This window comes from Pristis pectinata, chromosome 13 (assembly GCF_009764475.1).
Source record: "Pristis pectinata isolate sPriPec2 chromosome 13, sPriPec2.1.pri, whole genome shotgun sequence".
Classification (NCBI taxonomy): Eukaryota; Metazoa; Chordata; class Chondrichthyes; order Rhinopristiformes; family Pristidae; genus Pristis; species Pristis pectinata.
The window spans coordinates 6545809-6572574 of NC_067417.1; the positions used below are offsets into that span (position 1 = coordinate 6545809).

Genomic DNA, 26766 nt, shown 5'->3' on the forward strand with positions numbered 1-26766 from the left:
CAGCGGTTAGCGCAACGCTATTACAGCACCAGCGATCGGGGTTCGATTCCTGTCACTGTCTGTAAAGAGTTTGTGTGTTCTCCCTGTGTCTGCGTGGGTTTCCTCCGGGTGCTTCGGTTTCCTCCTACATTCTAAAGACATACGGGTAGGTTCATTTGGGCGTTTAAAATGGGCGGCGCGGACTCGTTGGGTCGGAAGGGCCTGTTACCGCGCTGTAAATAAAATTTTAAAAAAATTTAAAAGAATGCAGGTTGAAGAAGCTCGACACCATTCAGACAAAGCAGACTGCTTGATTGGCACTCCATCCACCATCTTAAATATTCATTCCCTCCACCACCAGCAGTGGGCACGAGTGTGTGTCATCTACAAAATGCTCCGCATTTACCTGCCTCAGCAATTCCTACAGCACCTCCCAAACCTGCGACCTCTATCACCAAAAAAGACAAGAACATAGAACATAGAACGTAGAACAGTACAGCACAATACAAGCCCTTCAGCCCACAATGTTGTGCCGACCTTTAAACCTCGCCCTAAGACTACCTAACCCCTTCCTCCCACATATCCCTCTATTTTAAATTCCTCCATATGCCTATCTAGTAATCTCTTGAATTTGACCAATGTACCTGCCCCCACCACCGCCCCAGGCAGCGCATTCCATGCCCCAACCACTCTCTGGGTAAAAAACCTTCCTCTGATATCTCCCTTGAACTTCCCACCCATTACTTTAAAGCCATGCCCTCTTGTATTGAATATTGGTGCCCTGGGAAAGAGGCATTGGCTATCCACTCTATCTATTCCTTTTAATATTTTGTACACCTCTATCATGTCTCCTCTCATCCTCCTTCTCTCCAAAGAGAAAATCCCTAGCTCCCTTAGTCTCTCCTCATAATGCATACTCTCCAAACCAGGCAGCATCCTGGTAAATCTCCTCTGCAGCCTTTCCAACGTTTCCACATCCTTCCTGTAATGAGGCGACCAGAACCGAACATAGTTAAGTGTGGCCTAACCAGAATTTGGGATTAAAGTGATCCCAATAGCTCTGTGGGAAAACTTTCACAAACAGTGTAGCAGGGTCAAGAAGATGACACATCACTACCTGCTCCAGGGTAGTTAGGGATGGCCAATAAATGTTGGCCTTGTCCGCAGTGCCCAGGTCATGAAGGTCCACAAATAAAAATGAAGGTGTATGGAATGTATGCCTTCATCAGTTGGGGCATTGAGTATAAAAGTTGGGAAGTCATGATGGAGATGTATAAAACTTTGGTTAGATCACATTTGGATCGTTATGTGCAGTTCTAGTCACTGCATTACAGGAAGGATGTGGAGGCTTTGGAGAGGGCGCAGAAGGGGTTCACCAGGATGTTGCCTGGATCAGGGAATATTAGCTATAAGGTGAGATAAGACAAACTTGGATTGTTTTTTCTGGAGCATTGGAAGCTGAAGGGAGACCTGATAGAGGTTTATAAAACTATGAGAGGCATAGATAAATAGAACCTTTTCCCCTGGGTGCTAATGTCAAATACTAGAGGGCACAGGTTTAAGGTGAGAGGGAGAAAGTTTAGAAGAGATGTGCGAGGAAACTTTTTTTTTACACAGAGAGTGGTAGGTGCCTGGAATTTGCTGCCAGAGGAAATGGTAGAAGCAGATATGATAGTAACACTTAAGAGGCATTTAGTCAGGCACATGAACAGGTGGGGAACAGAGGGATAGAGACCATGTGCAGGTAGATTAGTTTAATTTGGCATCATGGTCAGCCCACACCTCATAGGCCTAAGGTCCTGTTCCCGTACTGTATTGTTCAATGTTCTATGCTCTAAATCACAGTTTCAGGAACATAATTCAAGGAAAACACAAAAATATGCAATGAATCCACTTTCCCATTTTATCCTTCCATTTATTGACCCCCTTACTGTCTAAAATCTCACCAGCACTCTCCTGAATATCTAGGGTAGAGACCCCCAAAGATTTGAAATTTTATCCCCTCAAACGAGAGTTATTGATTAAGGAAAATAGTTTCTGAACATCTACCCTGTCAATCCATCCAGGAATTTGAATAAATCCAGAAAACCCCAGAAATGCTCAGCAGGTCAGGCAGATGGGGAGAGTCAATATCTCAGATTAATGAATTTTCCTGTAGGAAGTTGATGTTTCAGTGAGATTTCCTCACATTCTTCTGAAATCCAGAGAAACTGGGCCCACTCTGTTCACTCGGTACACAACCCTCAACATAGGATTCAATAAGGTGAACATTTGTTGTGTCCTCTCTATTGTATTTGGCAAAGAAACCAAAACTGTTCAGATGTGGCCTTATATGATTGCACCAAGATGTCCTTATTGAATTATCCTCCAGCAATAAAGGTTAATGTCCCATTTACTTTCCAAACTGCTTGCTATACTTGCAGTATAACTTGGAGTAAGTGTATGAGTTTACTCTGTTTCCTTTGTATACCAACAGAAGTTGGCCTAATGAGGAATTTAATACTGACAAGTGAGAGGTATCACAAGAGATTCTGCAGATGCTGGAATCTGGACCGACACAGACAAAATGCTGGAGGAACTCAGCAGGTCAGGCAGCATCTATGGAGGGAAATAAACAGTCGACGTTTCAGGTCGAGCCCCTTTATCAGGACTGGAAAGGAAGAGGGCAGAAGCCAGAATAAGAAGTAAGAGGTGTGGTATTTTGGGAGGGCAAACAAGTGCAGGACAGAAACAGTAAATGGTAGGAGGCCAGGTTGGGTTGATGAACAGAAGGACCTTGTAGGTGGCAACAACATTGGAGAGGATGGCGAAGAAGGCATATAGGATGCTTGCTTTCGTCGGCCGTGGCATACAACATAGGAACTTGGGTTGTTTTCTCTGGAGCGTCAGAAGCTGAAGGGAGACCTGATAGAAGTTTATAAAATTATGAGAGGCATAAATAGATAGTCAGGGTCTTTTTCCCTGGGTGGAAATGTCAAATACTAGAGGGCATGCATTTAAGGTGAGAGGGGGAAAGTTCAAAGGAGATGTGCGGGGCAAGTTTTTTACACAGAGAGTGGTGGTTGTCTGGAATGCATAGCCAGGAGTAGTGGTGGAGACAGATATGATATAGGCGTTTAAGAGGCTCTTAGGCAGGCACATGAATATGCAGGGAATGGAGGGATGTGGATCGTGTGCAGGCAGAGGAACTAGGTGTCATCAGCTTAATTAGATTTGCACAACATCATGGGCTGAAGGGCCTGTTCCTGTGCTGCACTGTTCTATGTTCTCTGTTTAGGTTGTCTCTTTGATTATAATTAATTTATTCTGTTGTAGCTGTCATTGCAAGGAAGGAAATAATAACAATGTATTGAGAAACTAATCACCTTGTTAACTCTTACTCTGCATTTTCCTTTCCAGTTACACACAGATCTTGACCCAGCGAACAGGAATATAAAGTACATCCTGTCGGGAGAAGGAGCTGGGACGATCTTCATGATCAATGACATGACAGGGGACATCCATGCCATGAAGAGGCTTGACCGGGAGGAGAAGGCCGAGTATACGCTCACTGCGCAGGCCATCGATCGAGAGACCAACGACCCTCTGGAGCCCCCGTCAGAATTCATCATCAAGGTTCAGGATATTAATGACAATGCGCCAGAATTTCCAGATGAGCCTTACCATGCAACAGTGCCAGAGATGTCTCCCGTGGGTAAGTACACACTAACCCTACCACCTAATGTTTAGCCACTGGCTCACAGTGCCAATGACCCAGGTTCAATCCTGAACTCCAGCGCTGTCTGTGTGGAGTTCCCATGTTCTCCCTGTGACAGCATGGGTTTCCCCTAGGTGCTCCGGTTTCCTCCCACATCCCAAAGACATGCAGTCCAGATGAAGGGTCTGGATTAAAACGTCGACTGTCCATTTCCCTCCGCAGATGCTGCCTGACCTGTTGAGTTCCTCCAGCAGTTTTCTTTTTTGAGCTCCAGACACCACCATCTGCAGTCTCTTGTATCTCTGGGTTGGAAGGTTAATTACCCACTTTAAATTGCCCCTAGAGTGAAGGTGAGTGATAGAATCGTTGGGGTGGGATGGGGGGTAAGAAGTTGATGAGAGTGATGGGCAAGAACTTGGTCAAAGGGTTGGGTTTGAGGGAGCATATTAAAGAAGAGAGGTGGAGAGCACGAGAAGTTAAAGGAAGAATTTCTTTTAAGCAGCTGAAGGCACGCCCACCAATGGAAGAATGATTAATGCCCGACTTGAAGTCAAACTTTGACATCTCAGAGGGTGACAGGACAGTAGGAGCTTATGGAGAAAAAATAATAAATTGGCAGTAGCATACACATCTTTATTGAGTGTCTCATGGAAGATCCTGTGCATCAGAGGCAATATTGATCCATGGCCTCACCTGAGCAGTGAGTTGTCCTTGCTGATATCCATCCTTTAGCCCTCAATTATCAGCTCGTTATCTCATTACTAGTTCTGGGATTTTGCTCTGTAAAATTTGGCCATCACATTTCTCACTTTACAATAGTAATCACACATTGCAAATTCTTCATTGACCATGAAGGACTTTGCCTCATTCCAAGGTCATGATAAGGAATCAAAAACATCTTTTTCTGATCAATGGAGGTAAAAAGTACAGGAGCCCATGAAAAAAACAAAGGACTGCAGATACTGAAATCTAGATGAAACACTCGATGATGCTGGAGGAACTCAGCAGGCCAGGCAGCATCCATGGAGAAAAGCAGGCGGTCAGGGCACTTCTTCAGGATTGAAGATAGGTAAAGGGGAAGCCCAATATATGGGAGGGAAGAGTTTAGGTTCCCTTGCAGTCTAACGACATGAGCATTGAATTCTCCCACTTCAGGTAATCCCCACCCTCCTTATCCACAACACCCACCCCCACCCCCCCGCCCACCATGCTTCTTCTCTTCTCCCCTTTCTGAGCCTCTTTTTTTCTACTTTTGTTCCTCTCTCTCCTTACCTTTGACCCATCCCCCAGGGATCTGCTCTCCCCACCTCCCCCGCACCTGCCCATCACTATCTCTTACCTGTATCTACCTATCACCACCCTGTGCCCACCCCGCCTCCCCTCTTTTGTCCACCTATCACTGCTCTGCTTTTCCCTCCTATATATCAGGCTTCCCCTTTTCCTATCTTCAGTCCTGAAGAAGGGTCCTGACCCGAAACGTTGACCGCCTGCTTTTCTCCACGGATGCTGCCTGGCCTGCTGAGTTCCTCCAGCATCATCGTGATTTTCATCAGGACCCCAGTAAAAATAGGTCATTTTGATCAGACAGACACGTAAGTAGTCTGGTGATAATCAGACCCAGTTGTAAGGCAAAACACAAAGAGCTGGAGGAATTCAGAGGGTGAAGCTACATCTGTAGAGGCAGAGGGATGGTTGACGTTTCTGCTGAAGACCTGCATCATAAACGTCGACCATCCTTTTGCCTCTACAGATGCTGCCTGGCCCGTTGAGTTCTTCCAACAGTTTGTTTTTTTACTCCAGATTCCAGAATCTGCAGTGTCTTGTGTCCCCAGCTGTAAAACAGTTTGGATTTAGGATGCAATTTTGGTGTTAATTGCTGATTATCATAATGTCAATATGGCAAGAGGTGCTAAATGGAAAGCCTTCAAGTGCTGAATGGACACAATTTTGCTGCAGTAGTTTGCATGAGTTCTTTACCTGAATATCTAGTTGTGAGTTATAAGGACTGAGTCATAGGGAGAGGTTGGACAGGCTAGGACTTTATTCCCTGGAGTGTAGGAGACTAAGCAGTGATCTTACAGATGTGTATAAGATCACGAGGGGCATAAATAGGGTGAATGTGCACAGTCTTTCTCCCAGGGTTGGGGAAGGGAGGTAACCTCTACTACCTCCCTGGGCAGAGAATTCCACAGATTCACTACTCTCTGAGAAAAGCCGTTTCTCCTCATCTCTGTACTAAATCTATTTTCCCGAATCTTGAGGTTATGTCCCCTGGTTCCAGTCTCACCTACCCGTCTTATCTATCCCTTTCATAATTTTGTATGTTTCTATAAGATCCCCTCTCATTCTTCTGAATTCCAGCGAGTATAGTCCCAGGCGACTCAATCTCTCCTCATAGGCTAACCCCCTCATCTCCAGAATCAACCTGGTGAACCTCCTCTGCACCGCCTCCAAAGCCAGTATATCTTTCCTCAAGTAAGGAGACCAGAACTGCACGCAGTACTCCAGGTGCAGCCTCACCAGTACCCTGTACAGTTGCAGCATAACCTCCCTGCTCTTAAATTCAATCCCTCCAGCAATGAAGGCCAACATTCTATTTGCCTTCTTGATAACCTGTTGCATCTGCAAACCAACCTTTTGCAATTCATGCACAAGCACTCCCAAGTCCCTCTGCACAACAGTATGCTGCAATCTTTCAGCATTTAAATAATAATCTGATCTTCTGTTTTTCCTTCTAAAGTGGATGACCTCACATTTACCAACACTGTACTCCATCTGCCAGACCCTTGCCCATTCACTTAACCTATTTATATTTCTCTGCAGACTCTCCACATCCTCTGCACAATTGTTTTCCACTCAATTTAGTGTCATCAGCAAACTTAGATATGCTACACTCGGCCCCTTCTTCCAAATCGTTAATGTATATTGTGAACAGTTGTGGGCCCAGCACCGACCCCTGCGGCATCCTGCTCACCACTGATTGCCAACCAGAGCAACACCTATTTATCCCAACTCTCTGCCTTCTATTGGTTAACCATTCCTCTATCCATGCTAATACATTACCCCCAACTCTACGCATCTTTATCTTATAGATAAGTCTTTTATGCAGCACTTTATCGAACTCCTTCTGGAAATCCAAGTATACAACATCCACTTGTTCCCCTCTATCCACTGCGCTCGTTATATCCTCAAAGAACTCCAGTAAGTTTGTCAAACAGGACCTTTCCTTCCTGAATCCATGTTGTGTCTGCCTGATGGAATCACTTCTATCCAGATGTCTCACTATTTCTTCCTTGTTGATATCTTCAAGCATTTTCTCGACTACAGATGTTAAGCTAATTTACTTGCTTTTTCCCTACATCCTTTTTTAAACAGTGGTATGACATTTACTATCATCCAATCCGCCGGGATCTGCCCAGAGTCCAGAAAATTTTGGTAAATTATTACAAATGCCTCTACTATAACTTCCGCCATTTCTTTCAGTACCCTGGGATGCATCCCATCAGGGCCAGGGGCCTTGTCTACCTTTAGGCTCACTAGTTTCCTCATCACTACTTCTTTAGTGACAACGATTGTATGAAAGTCCTCACCTCCCAGGCAACCATTTAAGGTGAGAAAGGAAAGATTTAGTAGGAACTTGAGGGCAACCTTTTTAAACAGAGGGTGGTACGTATGTGGAATCAGTTGCCGGAGGAAGTGGTTGAGGCAGGTACAATAACAACTTTTAAAAGACACTTGGACAGGTATATGGATTGGAAAGGTTTAGAAGGTTATGGGTCAAACGCTGGCAAATGGGATTAGCTTGGATGGGTATCTTGGTCGGCATGGACCAGTTGGGCCAAAGGGCCTGTTTCCCTGCTGTATAACTTTATGAGCTCTCTCTACTGGAGGCATGGCAAATGCTGGCTGCCACACAGTGGTGTGAGGCAGGATGGCTCAGAGAGTGGGAGGTAGAGCAGACACATTCTTGGAGATGGCTTGCAGAGAGCTAAGGATGACCTGCGCAAGATATCACCTTCGGCAACACACACAAAATGCCGGAGGAACTCAGCAGGTCAGGCAGCATCTATGGAGGGAAGTGCACAGTCGACATTTTGGGTTGAGACCCTTCATCAGGACTGGAAAGGAAGAGGGCAGAAGCCGGAATAAGAAGGTGGGGGAAGGGGGAGGAGCACACGCAGGCAGGGGATACGTGAGTTCAGGTGATGGGTGCGTCTGGGTGAGAGGGGGAAGGTTGGAGGGTGGGTGTGGAGGAGGTGGGGGGAGAAGTAAGAAGCTGAGAGGTGATAGGTAAATGAGGCAAAGGGCTGAAGAAGAGGGAATCTGGTAGGAGAAGGCAGTGGATCATGGAATAAAGGGAAGGAGGTGGGGAATAGATGGGCAGGTCATGAGAGTGGGGGAAGGGAAAGAGAAGGGGGGAGGGAGCCACAGGAGTGAGAGGAGACAAAGGAGAAAAAAGGAGGAGGGAAGAAGAGGGGAGGGGTTATCAGAAATTCAAGAAATCGATGTTGAGGCCGTCAGGTTGGAGACTACCAAGACGAAATTTGAGGTGTTGTTCCTTCAACCTACATTTGGCCTCAACGGGGCAGTAGAGGAGGCTGTGGATGAACATGTCAGTATGGGAGTGGGATGTGGGATTGAAGTGGGCGGCCACCGGGGGACCCTTGCTTTTGTGGCGGACGGAACAAAGGTGTTCAACGAAGCGGTCATCCAATCTGCGTCAGGTCTCACCGATGTAGAGGGGGCCACACCAGGAGCACCAGATGCAATAAATGACATCCTCGGACTCATAGGTGAAGCACTGCCTCACCTGGAAGGATTGTCTGGGGCCCTGAATGGTGGTGACGGAGGAGGTGTAGGGGTAGGTGTGGCATCTCGTGCAGTTGCAGGCATAAGTGCTGGGAGGGTCATCTGCGGGGAGGGATGAGCGGACAAGGGAGTTGCAGAGAGAGCGATCCCTGTGGAAAGCAGAGAGGGGGGGTGAGGGAAAGATGTGCCTTGTGGTGGGATCCCGTTGGAGGTGGCAGAAGTTGCGGAGAATGACATGCTGGATGTGGAGGCTCGTGGGGCGGTAGGTGAGGACGAGGGGAACCCTGTCCCGGTTATGTCGATGGTGGGGATGGTGTGAGAGCAGATCTGCGGGAAGTGGAGGATATGCAAGTGAAGACAGCGTTGATGGCGGTGGAAGGGAAACCCCATTTACTAAAAAAGGACATATCCGATGTCCTCCTTTTCCAATGTCCTGGAGTCAAAAGCCTCATGACGGGAACAGATACGGCGGAGGCAGAGGAACCGGGAGAAGGGGATGGCGTCCTTGCAAGTGACTGGGTGGGAAGAGGTATTGTCAAGGTCACTGTGGGAGTCAGTGGGTTTGTAGAAGATGTCTATGGTTAATCTGTCTCCAGAGATTCAGAAAGGGGAGAGAGGTGTTGGAGATGGACCAAGTGAATCTGAGGGCAGGGTGGAAGGTGAAGGCAAAGTTGATAAAATTGATGAGCTCAGCACAGGTGCAGGAAGCCGCCCCAATGCAGTCGTCAACGTAGCGGAGAAAGAGTTGGGGAATGTTACCGGTGTAGGCTTGGAACATGGACTGTTTCACGTAGCCAACGAAGAGGCAGGCATAGCTGGGGCCCGTGCAAGTGCCCATGGCTACACCTTTGGTTTGGAGAAAGTAGGAGGAGCCGAAAGAGAAGCTGTTGAGGGTGAGAACCAGTTCTGCTAGACGGAGGAGAGTGGTGGCGGAGAGGAACTGGTTGGCTCTGTTGTCGAGAAAGAAGCAGAGAGCCTTAAGGTCTTTCGGATGGGGGATGGAAGTGTACAGGGACTCGACGTCCATAGTGAAAATGAGACAGTCAGGGCCGGGAACTGGAAGTTGCTGCAGTGATGGAGGGCATGCGAAGTGTCTGGGACGTAGGTGGGAAGGGACTTGACCAAGGGGGATATCATCTTGTTCTGTTGTCCGTCTCTCCTCCATCAGTTCTTGTGTCACCTCACCATACTCCTAATTTGGACCAAGGGGACCCCAAGAAAGATGGCCACGCCAGACCATTTCTAGTCATCCCTTACAGGAGTAACAAAGGATTTAGTCTCATAATAAATCTGCTCCAGGTATTGGCGAAGTCTTGACAAAGTGTTGAGTCTCAGAGATTCACTTCATAGCTCCTTGGTGATGAATATCCCTTTAAAGTGTGGGTATCCCTTCAAGAACTGCTTAAAGTCTGCATTCACTCCTTGTTTACTCCCAGTCAGGGGTTCAGAATGTTGTAGAAGCCATTAAAATCCTGTGCAGCCATGTTAATGAATGGTAGCCAGGAGGACTACGCTTAGTGCTCATTGCAACCCCTTTACCACAACAGCATCTTGGGCTATCGCTAGGCGGAACTGAAATTTTGCCCATTTTAGGCATCTTGGAGCATCTTCAGTGGCTTAAGGCCCTGACAAAAATTACTGATGCCTTTGAGTGAAACCTGGGGAGGAGAGTAGACTGAGGGGTGGGAGGAGTTCCACATCTTCCACATCTTGGAGGATGGATCAGGGGAGCAGAGAGATGGAGAGGGGAGATATTTAGCTCTCGAAGGTATATTGCCACTGCCTTTGGATTGCCCACCCATTATGCAAACCATCCTGACTTTTTTTTTCTTTTATGGAGTTCAAACTTCATTCTACCCAACATGCAGGCAGGCACAGTAGTGTAGCGGATAGCGTAACGCCATTATCGCGTCAGCGACCCGGGTTCAATTCCGGCCACTGTCTGTAAGGACTTTGTACGTTCTCCCCGTGTCTGTGTGGGTTTCCTTCAGGTGCTCCGGTTTCCTCCCACATTCCAAAGACGTACAGGTTAAGAAGTTGTGGGCATGCTATTTTGGCGCTGGAAGCGTGGCGACACTTGTGGGCTGCCCCCAAAACACTCTACGCAAAAGATGCATTTCACTGTGTGTTTCGCTGTACATGTGACTAATAAAGAAATCTTATCTTAAACAATCTGCTGGAAGAACTCAGCAATCGAGCAGCATCTGCTGGAGGGAAGGAATTCTCCGAATAGAATGCAGCGAGTCGAGCAGCACCTGTGGGAGAAAATTCCTTTCCCTCCACAGATGCTGCTCGACCCGCTGAGTTCCTCCAGCAGATTGTTTGTTGCTCCAGATTCCAGCGTCTGCAGACTTTTATGTCTCCATTATTTTACCCAAGTTCCTCACAATGAGAGCGTTTCACCTCCTCACCTTGAGTTGAATTTTAAAGCATATTCCTGATCAAGAAATCGTTCTGGTTTCACCCGGCAAGTTTCCTAACCCATTAAAAAAAACATCTGAAAAAGAAAATGTTCTAATGCATTCTCTTGCACTCCATTCTGTGCAGAAACTGGTGAGATCCCAATGAATTTTGATCCGACAACATCCTCCTTGTTTAATCTGCTATGTGGCCCCTTTAAGGATGAACGACCTGCGGGTAACAAAATCACACTGTTTGCTTTGAGATCGACTGTGTAAAACTTGCAGGTTCTTTACTGTTTTAATTACCTGCACAGTCCTGCCAGGACTACCTCGGACAGGATGTTGTCCTCTGGCTGTAAATATTGACTGTAATTTTGCAACCCATGTACAAATCACTCGGATAATGCTTTTTAATCATTTCTAATCTTCCACTAAAACGATTGCAGGCAGATGCTCCAGCCTGTGGATTTCTTTCTTTAAATATTTACTGAAATTGCAACCCACAGCTCCTTGGCAAAGACCTCCTGCAGTGCAGGAAGAAAACTATTTCAAGCACTTATAAACATATGAGCTACAGCGAAGATTGACTGTGAATATCTTTACTATGTTCCGTATTTCTCTTCCTCACTGCTTTGCTCTCTGTCTCTCTTTCATTTCCTCTTTCAGCCTCTTTCTCTTCCTATTTTTATTATCTTTCTATCCCACATTTGCTCATTTCTTTTCCTCCCTCTTTTGTCTTGCATTCCCTCCTCTTAGATAAGATAAGATGTCTTTATTAGTCACATGTACATCGAAACACACAGTGAAATGCATCTTTTGCGTAGAGTGTTCTGGGGGCAGCCCGCAAGTGTCGCCACGCTTCCGGTGCCAACGTAGCATGCCCGCAACTTCCTAACCCATACGTCTTTGGAATGTGGGAGGAAACCGGAGCACCCGGAGGAAACCCACACAGTCAAGGGGAGAACGTACAAGCTCCTTACAGACAGCGGCCAGAATTGAAGCTGGGTCGCTGGCGCTGTAATAGCGTTACGCTAACCGCTACGCTACCGTGCAGCCCACGGATTTCTCCTCCTCTCTGGCTCTCTGTCATATTTTCTTCATCCTTCTCTGTCTTTCACTTCTCATTTTTTCCTTCACCATTTCACCACTTGCGATTGTGCCTGCAGCTACCTAGATCCTAACGCCTGCAGTTTCCTTTCTAATCCTTTCTGTTTCTCACTCCTCCGTTATGCAAACCTTTCACACCTTTCCCCTTGGCAAAGTTTTGTCTCCTGCACTGACACAGCATCATTTGTTTTTCCCTGTCAGTGCTCCCAGAAAGCACTCCGACACATCTTGCGACATTAAAAGCTCTAAATAATGCAAGATCTTTCTTTTCCCATTCTCTTCCACTCCTCTGCTTCTTTCCCTCTCAGTTATCCTTCCACCTTCTCTCACTCTCATCTCCTGTTATTTTTCACCTTTCCTTTATCCCTCTTCTCTCCGTTTCACTCATATTCTCTGTCTCTCTTTCTCACTGTTTTTCGTAATCAAAGACCTTTCCCACCCCGGATAATCTCTCTTCTCCCCTTTCCCATCGGGCAGAAGATAAAAAAGCCAGGCTCAAGGACAGCTTCTGTTATAAGACTACTGAGTGGTTCCTCAGTTTGATAAAATGGACTCTTGGCCTCACAATCTACCTCGTTATGACCTTGCACCTTATTGTCTACCTGCACTGCACTTTCTCTGTAGCTGTTACACTTTACTCTGTATTCTGTTATTGCTTTTACCCTGTACTACCTCAATGCACTGTGTAATGAATTGATCTGTACTATCGGTGTGCAAGACAAGTTTTTCACTGTACCTCGGTACAAGTGACAATAATAAACCAATTCCAATTCTGTCTCTCTGCCTCTCTGTTTGTCTCTCTCTCTCTCACAGCCTCTGTTACCATTCCTATTTCTGTTTCTCTGCCTCTCCCACTCTCTCAATTTCTCTCTCTTTCTCTGTCTGACCCTCTATCTCTCTGCCTCTCTCCTTTCTTTTTAGGGGAAAGAGGTAAGATATCTTTAGTGGTCACATGTGCATTGAAACACACAGTGAAATGCATTTTTTGTGCAGAGTGTTCTGGGGGCAGCCCACAAGCGTCGCCACGCTTCTGGCGCCTGCATAGCATGCCCACAACTTCCTATCCCATACGACTTTGGAATGTGGGGGGAAACCGGAGCACCCGGAGGAAACCCACGCAGGCACAGGGAGAAAGTACAAACTCCTTACAGACAGTGGCGGGAATTGAACCCGGGTCACTGATGCTGTAATAGCGTTATGCTAACCGCTACACTTCTGCCTCTCTATTTGTCTCCCTGTCTTGCTGTCCTTGCCGCCATTTCTAACTCTTGTTTCTCTCCTCTCAGTTTCTCTCTCTTTCTCACTCTGCCCCTCTCCTTTCTCATTGTCCCCCTGTGTCTCTGTTTGGCTTTCTGTCTTTCTCTCTGTTTCTCTTTATCTCTCTGTCCTATTGCCTGCTTCTCTCTCCCCCTTCCCTCTCTCTCTTTCTCTCTCTCTGCATGAGCCTTTTCAGCACAAGCCTTTTCAGCATAAGCTTGTTGTACAGAATGCAATGCCAATTAAAATGGCCCAGGGCTTGTTGCTGTTGCTTCACTGCTTGAGCACGATTATGCATTTAATGCATGGTGTGCAGCACCCAAAATCACAGAGGAAATCAACAGCAGTGAGCACATGAAAGTGGATGATTAGGACAGATTCTTTAGAAAGGGTAGCCTCCAACAACACAGTCTCTGTGACTTTTATGTCAGTGGTGGATGTGAACAAATTAAAATCATTAAATGGTCAATATTTAATTAAGTTTCTAACCTTGCATAGGATGCAATGTATGCTGTGAGACATTGAAGGTTTCTGAGTGTTTAACACACAAGGCCCAGAATGGTGTTTATGCTGATGGGGATGGAAAAAAGGCCAAGCTTTCTTGTAAAGCATTTTGGCTCTTTTTTTTATATGGCAGAAGCTGTTAGTTCCAAGGAGACTCTCAATATGTTGTGGTTTTCAGCTGACGTTATAGTGAATACAGTCCATTCGATTGGTAGCTACATTGATCCATGCTGACAACAAGATATGGGTAGCTTTAGGGGATAATCCAGCCAGTTTCAAAGCATGTCGTGCTCTTCTGTATTACTTTCTCCATGATTGTTAAATGATTCATTTTATTGTCAAAATCTGGTTTTGTCTGTGCTCCCCACCATCACATTTCTAGCAATCTTTTTCTCCTTCATGTCTGCTGATCAGTACTGTGTGTTTCAAACTGTGCAAACTGAAGTCACATTTCTGCACTGATTTTGCACTGCTTGGTTCGACCTCTGATCTCATCAACGCCTCAGTCTATCCTCTGCACAAACCCTTATCCGTACATTTATTTCCACTGGCCTTAACCACTCTGATGGACTCCTTGAAGTCTTAAAAATTGCCTTACTGTGTTCAAATGTGCACCGCGCCCTTCACTTACCACCACTATTTGATGACCTATATTATAGGTCACCTCATTATAGGAAGGATATGGAAGCATTGGAAAGGGTGCAGAGGAGATTTATGAGGAATGCTGCCTGGTTTAGAGAGTATGCATTAAGGGAGCTAGGGTTTTACCCTTTGGAGAGAAGGAGGATGAGAGGAGACATGATAGAGGTGTACAAGATATTGAGAGGAATAGATAGAGTGGACAGCCAGCACCTTTTTCCCAGGGCACCAATGCTCAATACAAGAGAGCATGGCTTTAAAGTAATGGGCGGGAAGTTCAAAGGAGATATCAGAGGGAGGTTTTTTTACCCAGAGAGCGATGGAGGCATGGAATGCACTACCTGTGGTGGTGGTGGAGGCAGGTACATTGGTCAAATTCAAGAGATTACTAGATAGGATATGGAGGAATTTAAAATAGAGGGATATGTGGGAAGAAGGGGTGAGATAGTCTTAGGCGAGGTTTACAGGTCGGCACAACATTGTGGGCCGAAGGGCCTGTATTGTGCTGCACTGTTCCATGTTCTATGTTTATATATTGGCTCCTGGTTAAGCAATGCCTCCATTTTAAACTTCTCATCCCTTTGTTCAGATCTCCCCATTGTCTTTACCTTGTCTCATCTCCTTCCGCCCCATCACCTTCCAAGCTATCTGTACTCCTCTAACTCAGGCCTCTTGCTCATTCCCAAACTTACTTGCTTCTACCATAGCTGGCTATGCCTTCAGATGTCCAGTTCCCAAATTGTGGAATTCCTCCCAAAATCTCTTCTCCTCTCCACCTCCCTTTCCTGTCTTAAGATGCACTATTGTATCAAATTATTTGATCATCTATCCTGATGTCATCTGATTTAGGTCAACGTTTGTATTTTTTGGTTATCACCCCTTTCATGCACCTTAGAGTGTATTAAGAGTGCTACACAAATTGTTTTTGAATGAGCCAACACCATTGAGCCTGTGATTGGAAATTGGTAATTTGGTTTATTATTGTCACATGTACCGAGGTACGGTAAAAAACGTTTATCATGCCATCATGCAGATCATTTCGTTACAACAATGCATTGAGGTAGTACAAGGTAAAACAATAACAGAATGCAGAATAAACTGTTATAGTTACAGAGAAAGTGCAAGTAGACAAAAAGGTGCAATAACGAGGTCAATTGCGAGGTCAAGACTTTATCTTATTTTACTAAGGAACCGTTCAATAGTGTTATAGCAGCGGGATAGAAGCTGTCCTTGAGCCTGGTGGTACATGCTCTCAGGCTTTTGTATCTTCTGCCTGACGGGAGGGAGTAGAAGAAAAAGTGTCCAGGGTAGCTGGGCTCTTCGATTATGCTGGCTGCTTTACCGAGGCAGTGAGAAGTGTAGACAAAGTCCATGGAGGGGAGGCTGGTTTCCATGACGTGCTGAACTGTGTCCACAACTCTCTGCAGTTTCTTGCGGTCCTGGGCAGAACAGTTGCCGTACCAAGCTGTGATGCATCCCGATAGATGGTGAAGGTTAAAGGGGACATGCCAAATTTCTTTAGCTTCCTTTCTTTAGCAAACCTGTAGATGGAGTTAGAGCAGAATCTGGCCACGCAGTCACGAGTGGAGTAGAGTAGAGGACAGAGGACGCAGCCTTGTGGGGCACCAGTGTTGAGGATAATCAGGGCAGAGGTGTTGCTGCCAGCCCTTGTGTATTCAGAATCAACATGCAGCACTATTATATTGCATACCTATTAAGATGGAATCTCTACCTGGTAAAGTCTAAGGAAGCTGCTAAGTTTGGGGAAGGCTGAAGCAAAATACTTTGCAGAAAATTCTGGTGGATGGGCATCAATAGTTAAAACAGCTGTCGGTAACTGGAATAAACTGCTGGAGGAACTTAATGGGTCAAGCAGCATCTGCAGAGGCAGTTGCAATTGCAGTATTTTTTTAGCTCCAGATTCCAGCATCTGTAGTCTCTTGTGTCTCCTTACTGTCAGTAACTGAATGGGGATGGAAGACCTGGAGGAGATGTTCAGTCCTTCCAGCCTGTTCCACCATAGACTTGGTTATCATTGTGTTCATAACCTTTCAGAGAAAAAAAATCCACATTGCAATTATCCGTTTTGGACTTGTCCGGTGAAAAATGTAAATCTACAGCAGTAAGTTCAGGGTGTACAACTTCTGTGACAGAGAGTCATGGAGTCATAGAGCCATACAGCACAGAAACAGACCCTTCGGCCCAACTCTTCCATACCGACTGTGTTGCTGAGTGAGCTAGTCCCATCTGCCCGCGTTTGGCCCATAGCCCTCTAAACCTCTCCTATCCATGTACTCATCTGGATGGCTTTTAAATGTTGCTAATAAGCCCGCCTCAACCACTAGCGTGTTGAAATTTGTTTTCAGACCTCAGTTCGATTGACTTCAAAGGAACCAGAATTGGCCTCTTACCATCAGATCAAGTCTTTGAAATCAGGAAGGTATTTGAGTAGACTTAAGCGATGTCTCTGCTCATGAGAGAAACCAAAATCAAGGGGAAAATATGTATGGCAGTAACCATGAAGCAGTGCAAACTTAAACGTGCCAGCTGAAGCCTGTTGTTGAATCTTATTCTGAGGGTGTTAGGTTCAGTTAACAGAGAACATAGAATAGTACAGCACAGGAACTGGCTCCTCAGCCCACAATGTCTGTGCTGAACATGGTGCTGAATTAAGCTAAATTTCTTTTGGCAGTACATGGTCCATATCCCTCCAATCCCTGCATCTAACAACCTCTTAAATGCCACTATCATATCTGCCTCCACCACGACCCCTGGCATCCCATTCCAGGCACCCACCTCACTCTGTGTAAACAAAACTTACCCTGCACATCTCCTTTAAACTTTCCCTCCTCTCACCTTAAATGTATGTCCTCTAGTGTTAGACATTTCTACCCCGTAAAAAAAGATTCTGAGTGTTTACCCTATCTGTGGTTCTCATAATTTTATAAACTTCTATCAGATCTTCCCTCAGCCTCCGACGTTTCAGAAAAAAAAGTTTGTCCAACCTCCCCTTATAGCTCACACCTTCTAATCCAGGCAGCATCCTGGTAAACCCCTTCTGCATCCTCTCCAAAGCCTCCACATCTTTCCTGTAATGAGGTGACCAGAGATGCACAAAATCGCACACAATTCCCACTCTTGCACAGATGGACTGCTGACTTTCAGACACCGTGCTAAACCAAAGCTGAGTCTGCTCTTCCAAACGCAATGCATTAATAAAATCCTTTACCACCACTACTTTGATTGAGAGCAGGGGAATTTTCCCCCGTGGCCTGTTCATTGTTTATCCCTCAATCAACATTGCATATTTTGATCATCAGTAAGATTGCTATTCATGGAAATCTTCTCTGCAAATTGACTGCTGTGTTTCCTGCAACAATGTTTATGCTTCAAAAAATTACCTTGCTGGCTATAAAGTGCTTTGGGGCATTCTGTAGTTGTTTTACTTTTTAAATTCTTTTTTTCCCAGGATCTCGGCCTCACTGTCAAGGCCTGCATTTGTTGTCCATCCCTAATTGCCCTTGGATTCAATGCTTTGCAAGGTGATTTCATGGCTGGAGTCATATATAGGCCAGACAAGTTAAGAATGGCAGAGTATCTCTTGTAAATAGATTATGACAGTAGTTTTGTGTTCTTCATTTCCAAAACATCCATTATAGAGTCAAGGAGTCATACAGCATGGAAACAGCCCTTTGGCCCAACTAGTCCATGCCAACCAAGATGCCCCATCCAAGCGAGTCCCATTTGCCAGCGTTTGGTCCATAACCTTCTGAACCTTTCCTACCCATGTACCGGTCCAACAGTCTTTTAAATGTTGTTATTGTACCTGCCTCAACCACTTCCTCTGGCAGCTCTTTTCACATAGATACCAGCCTTCATGTAAAAAAGTTGCCCCTCAATCTTTCCCCTTTCACCTTCAACCTATGCCCTCTAGTTCCTGATTTCTCAACCCTGGGAAAAAGACTGAGTGCATTCATCCTATCTCTGCCCCTCACGATTTTATACACTTTTATCAAATCACCTCTCAGTCTCCTACACTGTACAAAATAAAGACCTAGCCTGTCCGACCTCTCCTTTTAACTCAGTCCCTCAAGTCCTGGCAACGTCCTTGTAAATCTTTTCTGCATTCTTTCCAGTTTCATTTCTTTTAATTGAATTTAAATTCCATAACTGCTGTGGTGGGATTTGAACTCAGATTGATAGTTGGTCCAGGTCTCTGGGTCACTCATACTGTGTACTGTATGTATCAAAGATGCTGTAGCAACTAAGGCTCTCTAGTAGTCAAGAGCAGTTTGGTTAGGCTGCATCTGGAGTATTGTGTGCTAAACAGTTTGAGAGTCAACCACAATACCAGGAGTCACAAGGGACTGCAGGTGCCGGAATCTGGAGCAACAAACAATCTGCTGCAGGAACTCAGCAGGTTGAGCAGCATCTGTGGGAGGGAAGGAATTGTCAATGCTTTGGCTTGAAACCCTGCATTAGGAATTGGTAAACTGTTTTTTTTTGTCGCATGTACTGAGGTACAGTGAAAAACTGTATTGCATGCCATCCATACAGATCATTTCATTACAACAGTGCATTGAGGTAGTGCAAGGGAAAAGCAATACCAGAATGCAGAATATAGTGTTACAGTTACGGAGAAAGTGCAGTGCAGACAGACAATAAGGTGTAAGGTCATAATGAATAAACTGTGAGGTCAAGAGTCCATCTCATTATACTAGTGGACTGTTCAATAACAGTCCTATAACAGTGGAATAGAGTTATCCTTGAGCCTGGTGGTACGTGCTTTCAGGCTTTTGTATCTTCTGCCCAATGGGAGGGAGGAGATGCGAGAATGACCGGGGTGGGAGGGGTCTTTGATTATGCTGGCTGCTTTACTGAGGCAGCGGGAAGTGTAGACAGAGTCCACGGAGGGGAAGCTGGTTTCCGTGATGTGCTGAGCTGTGTCCACAACTCTCTGCAGTTTCTTGCAATGAGAGTGGAGAAGGGAGATGATCAATATAAGGAGGAGAAAGAGAGTAGTGATTGGTGGGAGTCTGAGGTAATTGGTGGACTGAGGAGGGGTGTAAAATGATGGGCAGGTTGAGCTCGGTAGGGTTGGGGAGGGGCGGAGTGGAGATGGGAGACAGATAAGATAAGATAAGATTTCTTTATTAGTCACATGTACATCAAAGCACACAGTGAAATGCATCTTTTGCGTAGAGTGTTCTGGGGGCAGCCCACAAGTGTCACCACGCTTCTGGCGCCAGCATAGCATGCCCACAACTTCCTAACCCGTCCGTCTTTGGAACGTGGGAGGAAACCGGAGCACCTGGAGGAAACCCACGCAGACACAAGGAGAACGTACAAACTCCTTACAGACAGCGGCCAGAATTGAACCTGGGTTGTTGGTGCTGTAATAGCGTTACACTAACCGCTACAGCACAGTGTCTGTCCCTACACCACCGTATCTGCCTGTGGTAATTTCTGAGGCAGTGAAATTTGAGAAGGAAACTTTTGTTGGCTTTGTTATTGAGAGGCCATGTGCAGTGGTTGATGCTGCTCCCTGCATGTGGCAGCTGGATGATAGATGGAGGCAGACAGAGAGAAAAGAAAAAAAATGAGAGGCAGATGGACCGAGGTGGGAGGAGTGGAGGGTGAGGGTTGGAGACAGCTACTGGAGGGAAATAAGCGGGAACACAGAGGGCTGCTAGTGCTGGACTCTGAGAAGTAAAGGAAGTGAGACTGGGAACCATTAGGGGAGAAGTGTATGGCAGATGGAACCAGAACCAAATGGGCAAAGGGGCCGGTGGTGGGGAGGGCACCAGTGGGTGAACTGTGTGTGTAGTGGATGAGGGGAACCACGAGGCAGAGGGGGGTTTCAGATGGATGATGGGGGTGGTATTTGAGGGAAAGGGGGAGAAAAGGGGGACCAGAGTGCCAGACCTGAAGTCACATATAGGCTGGTAAGGATGGCAGATTTCTTTCCTTAACAAAAGATAGTGAACCAGATTATTTTTTTTCCCAATGACTGAATGGTAATTCTTTCTTGAAGGACACCAGTGGAACAAATGCTTTTTTAAACAAACCATTAATTTTGTAGTCATTCAAAATGAATATATATTGTTCAACAGAAGAATGCAGATTATTAACTGATTTTAAATTGTCCAGTTAGTTTGGTAGGATTGAGGTAACTTCTCTTGTTTGTTAATCCAAGTTTTTACATTATTAATTCTTCTTCTGCCTTGAGGCAGTTCCTTGGGATTGTGAGTGACTTGCTTTCACTCTGGTTTTGTGGGTTATGAGAACGTTGATGAGATCTATGTGAGAACATCAGACTCATCCACGGGTGGGGCAGGAGGTAGTTGATGGGGTGGGTATCTGGGTACTTTGTGAAGTGGTGCACTCTTTCTGCTGCCTGTGTAGAGACTCTGTGTGCTTCTGATGCCTGACCTTGACCTTCTCAGTACCACCCTGAGTTCCTTCTGCACTTTGACTGGTCATGGGCAACATATTCCCAGAAATCAAGGGGGTCAAGGATATTTTGGATTGCTAGTACTTGTAATTTAATCACTGCACCAGCAATGTATCTTGCTAAAGATTGAAACACAAAAGACTGCAGATGCTGGAATCTGGAGCAAGCCACAGAATACTGGAGGAATTCGTCAGGTCAGGCAGCATCTATGGGGCGTCGGGTGGACGCTTCAGGTCGAGGCCCTTCATGTGGACTGAAAGATAGAGGGGAGGTAGCCAGTATAGAGAGGTGAGGGAAGGGGTGGGTCAAGAGCTGGCAGGTGATGGGTGGATCCAGGTGAGGGGGGTGATAGGAAGATGGAGGAGGGGAGAGTGGGAGTGGTGAAAGAGGCTGGGAGGTGATAGATGGAAGCAACAAAGGGGCTGAGGATGATGGAATCTGACAGGAGAGGAAGATGGACCATAGAATAAAGGGAGGGAGGTGGGGAGGGGAACCACTGGGAGGAGTGTGTGAGTGAGGGGCAGATGAAGAGGACAGAGGAGGGGAAAGAGACTTGGTGATGGAGGTAGGTAGATCAATAGGAGGGAGAAAAGGGACAAAGGAGGAGCAATTTACCAGAAGTTGGAGAATTCGATGTTCATACTGCTGGGTTGAAGACTACCCAAGCAGAATACAAGGTACCATTTAGCCTCGTCATGGCAGTAGAGGAAGCCAAGGGCAGACATGTCGGTGTGGGAATGAGAAGGAGAATTAAAATGGCTGGCAACTGTGAGATCCAGACTGCCACGGAAGTTTCCCTTGTCACAAAAGATCCCGTCGTATTGTTTTGGCATAACTGAACCCTTACCTTTCTTGACCCTCTGTGTGCACCAAACTCCTGCATAGCTAAAGAAATACTCTTGGAGGATAGTTGTTGTTGTAATGTGGGAAAGGGTCATTGTCAATGTGTCCCCACAGCCGGGTGATGTGACATGAAGGGTAAGTGTTCCCAGAACATTGGGTGTAGCCCCCTGCTCTTCAGTGCTTGGTCTCATGCACACTTTTTCTATCGGTATGAGGGGTTAGGAACACCAACATCAGGTATTAAAACATAAAATAGCAGAGACAACATGTGAAAGGCACTTGGACAGGTACACAGATAGGAAAGGTACAGAGGGACGTTGGCCAAATGCGGGCAAATGGGACTAGCTTAGATTGGCACCTTGGTCGGCATGGACCAGTTGGGCTGAAGGGCCTGCTTTCGTGTTTTATGACTCTATGACATACCACTGACAGAGGGAAATCTAATTGGGAGTCAGCTGGAGCTGCTAAACTTTATTACAATAAAATTTAATAATGCAAATAAAAGTCACTTTTTTAATAATTATTTTCAATAGGTTCTGTGTATCCTCAGTGCAATTGCAATCACAGCAAGAGATTGCATTTATATACTGCCAGGGTTTTCCATGCAATGCTAGTCTGTTGAAGAAATAAAATGTTAAAATAGGTCCATGAATGCTCAATGGTAAATAAGGTGTGGATAGAATGAGTTTGATGGGCCCAGTGGTCTCTCCTCGGTTGGTGTCCTTTTCAAGATGACTGCATTGTAATTATGGCCAGCCATTTGTTGAGGATTTGCTGCAGTAGATTATGGAAGGTTGTTGAACTCCCTGCACAGAAGCAGCCTGTGTAACCCACCAATGTTTTGGCTCCAGTGACCTTCCTCCCAGCCTCTTTGCTTCATCTCACCACATCACGACACACTTCTATTCCTTCCTTGCTCGGATATTTCACTGGCTTCCCCTTGAACACATCTTTGGAGGAACAGTATTGATCTTGGCAACATTTCTTGTGGATTTTTGGAGCTCTGAGAGGTGCTTGCATATCTAATACAACACTGCTGCGCACCCTGCCATTTATTTTTCCTGCTGTGGTCACAGTGTCTGCAGATTCTCTTGCACCAAAAGATTTTCTTTTGCACTGACACTTCAGAAACATACAAAAAAAAATTTGTAGAATGTCTTAGAGCTAAGCATTGTTCTGGTAAAAGAAGACGCACATACCAGGTTTAAGACTCATTGCCTGTAACACCTTGTAAACCTGCTATTAACAATGATAGGTTGCTAAAACTATAATTGGATGTACTGAATTGCAGGAAGTATACTGTGTAAACTGCTAGACTATCAGTCTACAGACCAAGGCTAATGATCCAGAGATACGAGCTCAAATTCCATCTTGGCAAATGGGAAACTTAAATTCAGTTAAATCAATAAGTAAAAACTTTTTTATCACAAATCGTGACCGAGGAACTACTTGATTGTTGTTAAATGCCAAGCTGGCTCACGAAAACCCTCTCGGGCAGGAAATCTGTCATCTGCATAGTATTAGAATCAAAGTCAAAGTTAAATTTGAGTTTATTATCATATGCACAAGTATATGTATGCATAGGTGCAACAAAAAACTTACTTGCAGCAGCATTACAGGCACATATCACCAGATACACAACATTCACCAAAAAAACATAAATTTAATGTAAATTTTACACAATTTTTACAAGAAAGAACACAATTAGAACAAAAAAAAGCAAAGTCCGTTGTAGTGCGAAGTGGTCATAGTGTTGCTCTACTGAGGCAGTGATCAGGGTTGTGCAGGTTGGTTCAAGAACCGAATGGTTGAAGGGAAGTAGCTGTTCCTGGTGGTGTGGGACTTCAGACTTCTGTACCCCCTGCCCGACGGTAGCTGTGAGAAGATGGCATGGCCCGGATGGTGGGGATCTTTGATGATAGATGGTCCCTTCTTGAGGCAATGCCTCATGTAGATACTTCGATGGTGGGGAGGGATGTGCCTGCGATGTATTGGGCAGAGTCCACTACTCTCTGCAACTTCTGAGTCTGAGTTAGTGTTAGGGATTTTCAGGTCAGTTCAAGAATCTGGTGGCAATGGGGAAGAAGCTGTTGTTGAACCTTGAGGTGTGGGTCTTCAGGTTCCTGTGCCTCCTGCCTGATGGCAGCACTGAAAAGAAGGCATGGCCCAGATGGTGGGGGTCCCTGATGATGGATGTTGCCTGCCTGAGACATCGCCTCTTGCAGATGTCCTGATAGTGGGGAGAGCTATACCTGTGATTGCACTTGCCATAGAGGGAGTGTAATGACAGATCATTAGATTGATTCCCAGGAGATTGGATTTGCCATAGAAGGAGACATTGAGATTGTGCTGAGTTTTGGTAATTAGTAATTGGTTTATTATTGTCACATGCACAGAGATACAGAGAAATGCTTTTGTTTGCAGACCATGCAGACAGATCATTCTGTACACAAGTACACTGAAGTAGTACAAAAAAAAAGCAGAATACAGAATATAAGTTACAGAGAAAGTGCAGTGCAGGCAGAGAACTAAAGTGCAAGGGCCATGACGAGGTAGATTGGGAGATCAAGAATTCATCTTTTTTGTGTAAGAGGTCCAGTCAAGAGTTTGATAACAATGGGATAGAAGCTGTCTTTGAGCCTGGTGGTATGTGTTCTCAAGCTTCTGCCCGATGGGAGTGGGGCCGAAGGGAGAATGACCGGGGTGGGAGGGGTCCTTGATTACATTGGCTGCTTTCCCGAGGCAGTGGGAAGTGTAGACGGAGTCAATGGGGGGAGGCCGGTTTCTGTGAGGATAGGTCTCACTGACTGGTTTAGCCCGTCGTTCCTCTCTTCCTGTTTTTCTTCATTGTATATTCCGTCCAGTGGACCAGACAACGTTCCCCAGATTTCACAACATTAGCAACACATTACACAGACATCAGAGCTTAACTGCCGCTCAATGGCCACAATATTTTTTTTCTCTCTTACATGTTTTGTCTCTTCCTTAGTTCTAATAGGTTAGGACTTTGTTCTCTAGAGCGCAGGAGAATGAAGGGAGAACTTATAGAGGTGTACAAAATTATGAGGGGTATAGATAGGGTGAATGCATGCAAGCTTTTTCCCTTCAGGTTGGGTGAGACTGGAACTAGAGGTCATAGGTTTAGGGTGAAAGGTGTTGGTATTGGTATTGGTATTGGTTTACTATTGTCACTTGTACCGAGGTACAGTGAAAAGCTTGTCTTACAAACCAATCGTACAGGTCAATTCATTACGCAGTGCAGTTACATTGAGTTAGTACAGAGTGCATTGATGTAGTACAGGTAAAAACAATAACAGTACAGAGTAAAGTGTCACAGCTACAGAGAAAGTGCAGTGCAATAAAGTGCAAGGTCACAACAAGGTAGATCGTGAGGTCAGAGTCCATCTCATCGTATAAGGGAACCATTCAATAGTCTTGTCACAGTGGGGTAGAAGCTGTCCTTAAGTATGGTGGTACGTGCCCTCAGGCTCCTACCCGATGGAAGAGGAGAGAAGGGAGAATGTCTCGGGTGGGTGGGGTCTTTGATTATGCTGGCTGCTTCACCAAGACAACAAGAGGTAAAGACAGAGTCCAAGGAGGGGAGGCTGGTGTCTGTGATGCGCTGGGCTGTGTCCACAACTCTCTGCAGCTTCTTGCGGTCTTGGGCAGAGCAGTTGCCGTACCAAGCCGTGGTACCTCCTGATAGTATGCTTTCTATGGTGCATCGGTAAAAGCTGGTGAGAGTCAAAGGGGACAAACCAAATTTCTTTAGCCTCCTGAGGAAGTAGAGGCACTGATGAGCTTTCTTGGCCGTGGCATCTATGTGATTTGACCAGGACAGGCTGTTGGTGATGTTCACTCCCAGGAACATGAAACTCTCAACCCTCTCGAACTTAGCACCATTGATGTAGACAGGTGCATGTACACCGCCCCCTTTCCTGAAGTCAATGACCAGCTCTTTAATATGGTGAAATATTTAAGGGGAATCTGAGGGGAAACTACTTCACTCAGAGGGTGGTGTGAGTGTGGAATGAGCTGCCAGTGGAAGTGGTGGATGCGGGTTCAATTGAAGTTTGGAAAGGTACATGGATGGGAGGGGTTTGGAGGGATGTGGTCCGGGTGCAGGTAGATAGGACTAGGGAGAAGATCAGGTCAGCATGGACTAGATGGGCCAAAGGGCCTGTTTCTGTGCTGTAGTACTTATGATTCTAATGAAGGGTCTTCGACCTGAAATATTAAGTTAATCTTTCCACAGTTGCTGAGTTTTTCCAGCCTTTTCTGTTTTTATACCACAGGAGTAATGATCTGGAGCTTTGACTAAATGTCATGAGCATAAATCCCACCACAGCAGCCAGGAAATTTAAATTTAATTAACAATATAACATGGAATTAAGCAGTTAGAATCAGTAACGATAACCATGAAAATTCAACGTTGTTTTAAAAAGCCTTTAGGGAGGAAATCCAACCGATATGTGACTCCAGATTCTCAGCAATGAGGTTGGCTCCTCGCTGCCCTCTGAAATGTCCTGACTAACCACTTATCAAAGATTAGGAGTCATTCAAGAAGGCCCTTGCCAGCAAAGCCCACATGCCATGAATGAATTAAAACAAAACCCTTTTTAAACTGATAATGTTAGGGGACTTGGAGCCTGAGTAGGTCGACATTATTAATGCTGAGACCTTGCCATCTGCACACACATAATTCCAGTGAGATGTACAGATTAGTAATCAGGAACAGTAACTCTGGCCAGTTTGCTCTTGCTGACCTGCCTAAGATCAGTTAACTCAGCACAAACAGAGGATTGAACCTGTGACCTTCTTTTCTTTATGGCTTAGCTACTGACTTGATTAACTTGCTAAACCATTGGTGTCAGCAGACATCTGCGGCTTTTTAAAATCTAACTGTGGCTTCATGCCGTTATTAGTTCTTGATTTACTTCAGCCCTTTGTTGCTGGTGTGTGGCAGTGTGTCGTTTAACCCTGTGTTGGACTAACTTCCGAGAATGTCAGAAGATACCTCCTTCTGTAAATGGATCCTTGACTTTCTGACCAACAGACCACAATCAGTGAGGATA

At 45.6% G+C, this 26766-nt stretch overlaps 1 protein-coding gene across 1 annotated transcript in view; it reads left to right on the forward strand.

Moving 5' to 3' along the window:
- Positions 1–26766, forward strand: part of cdh8 (cadherin 8) — a 249829-nt gene that overhangs the window by 68946 nt on the left and 154117 nt on the right. Inside the window, exon 3 of the mRNA XM_052028021.1 lies at positions 3379–3673. Coding sequence (XP_051883981.1) covers positions 3379–3673 — 295 coding nt within the window. The remainder of the gene's footprint in view (positions 1–3378; positions 3674–26766) is intronic.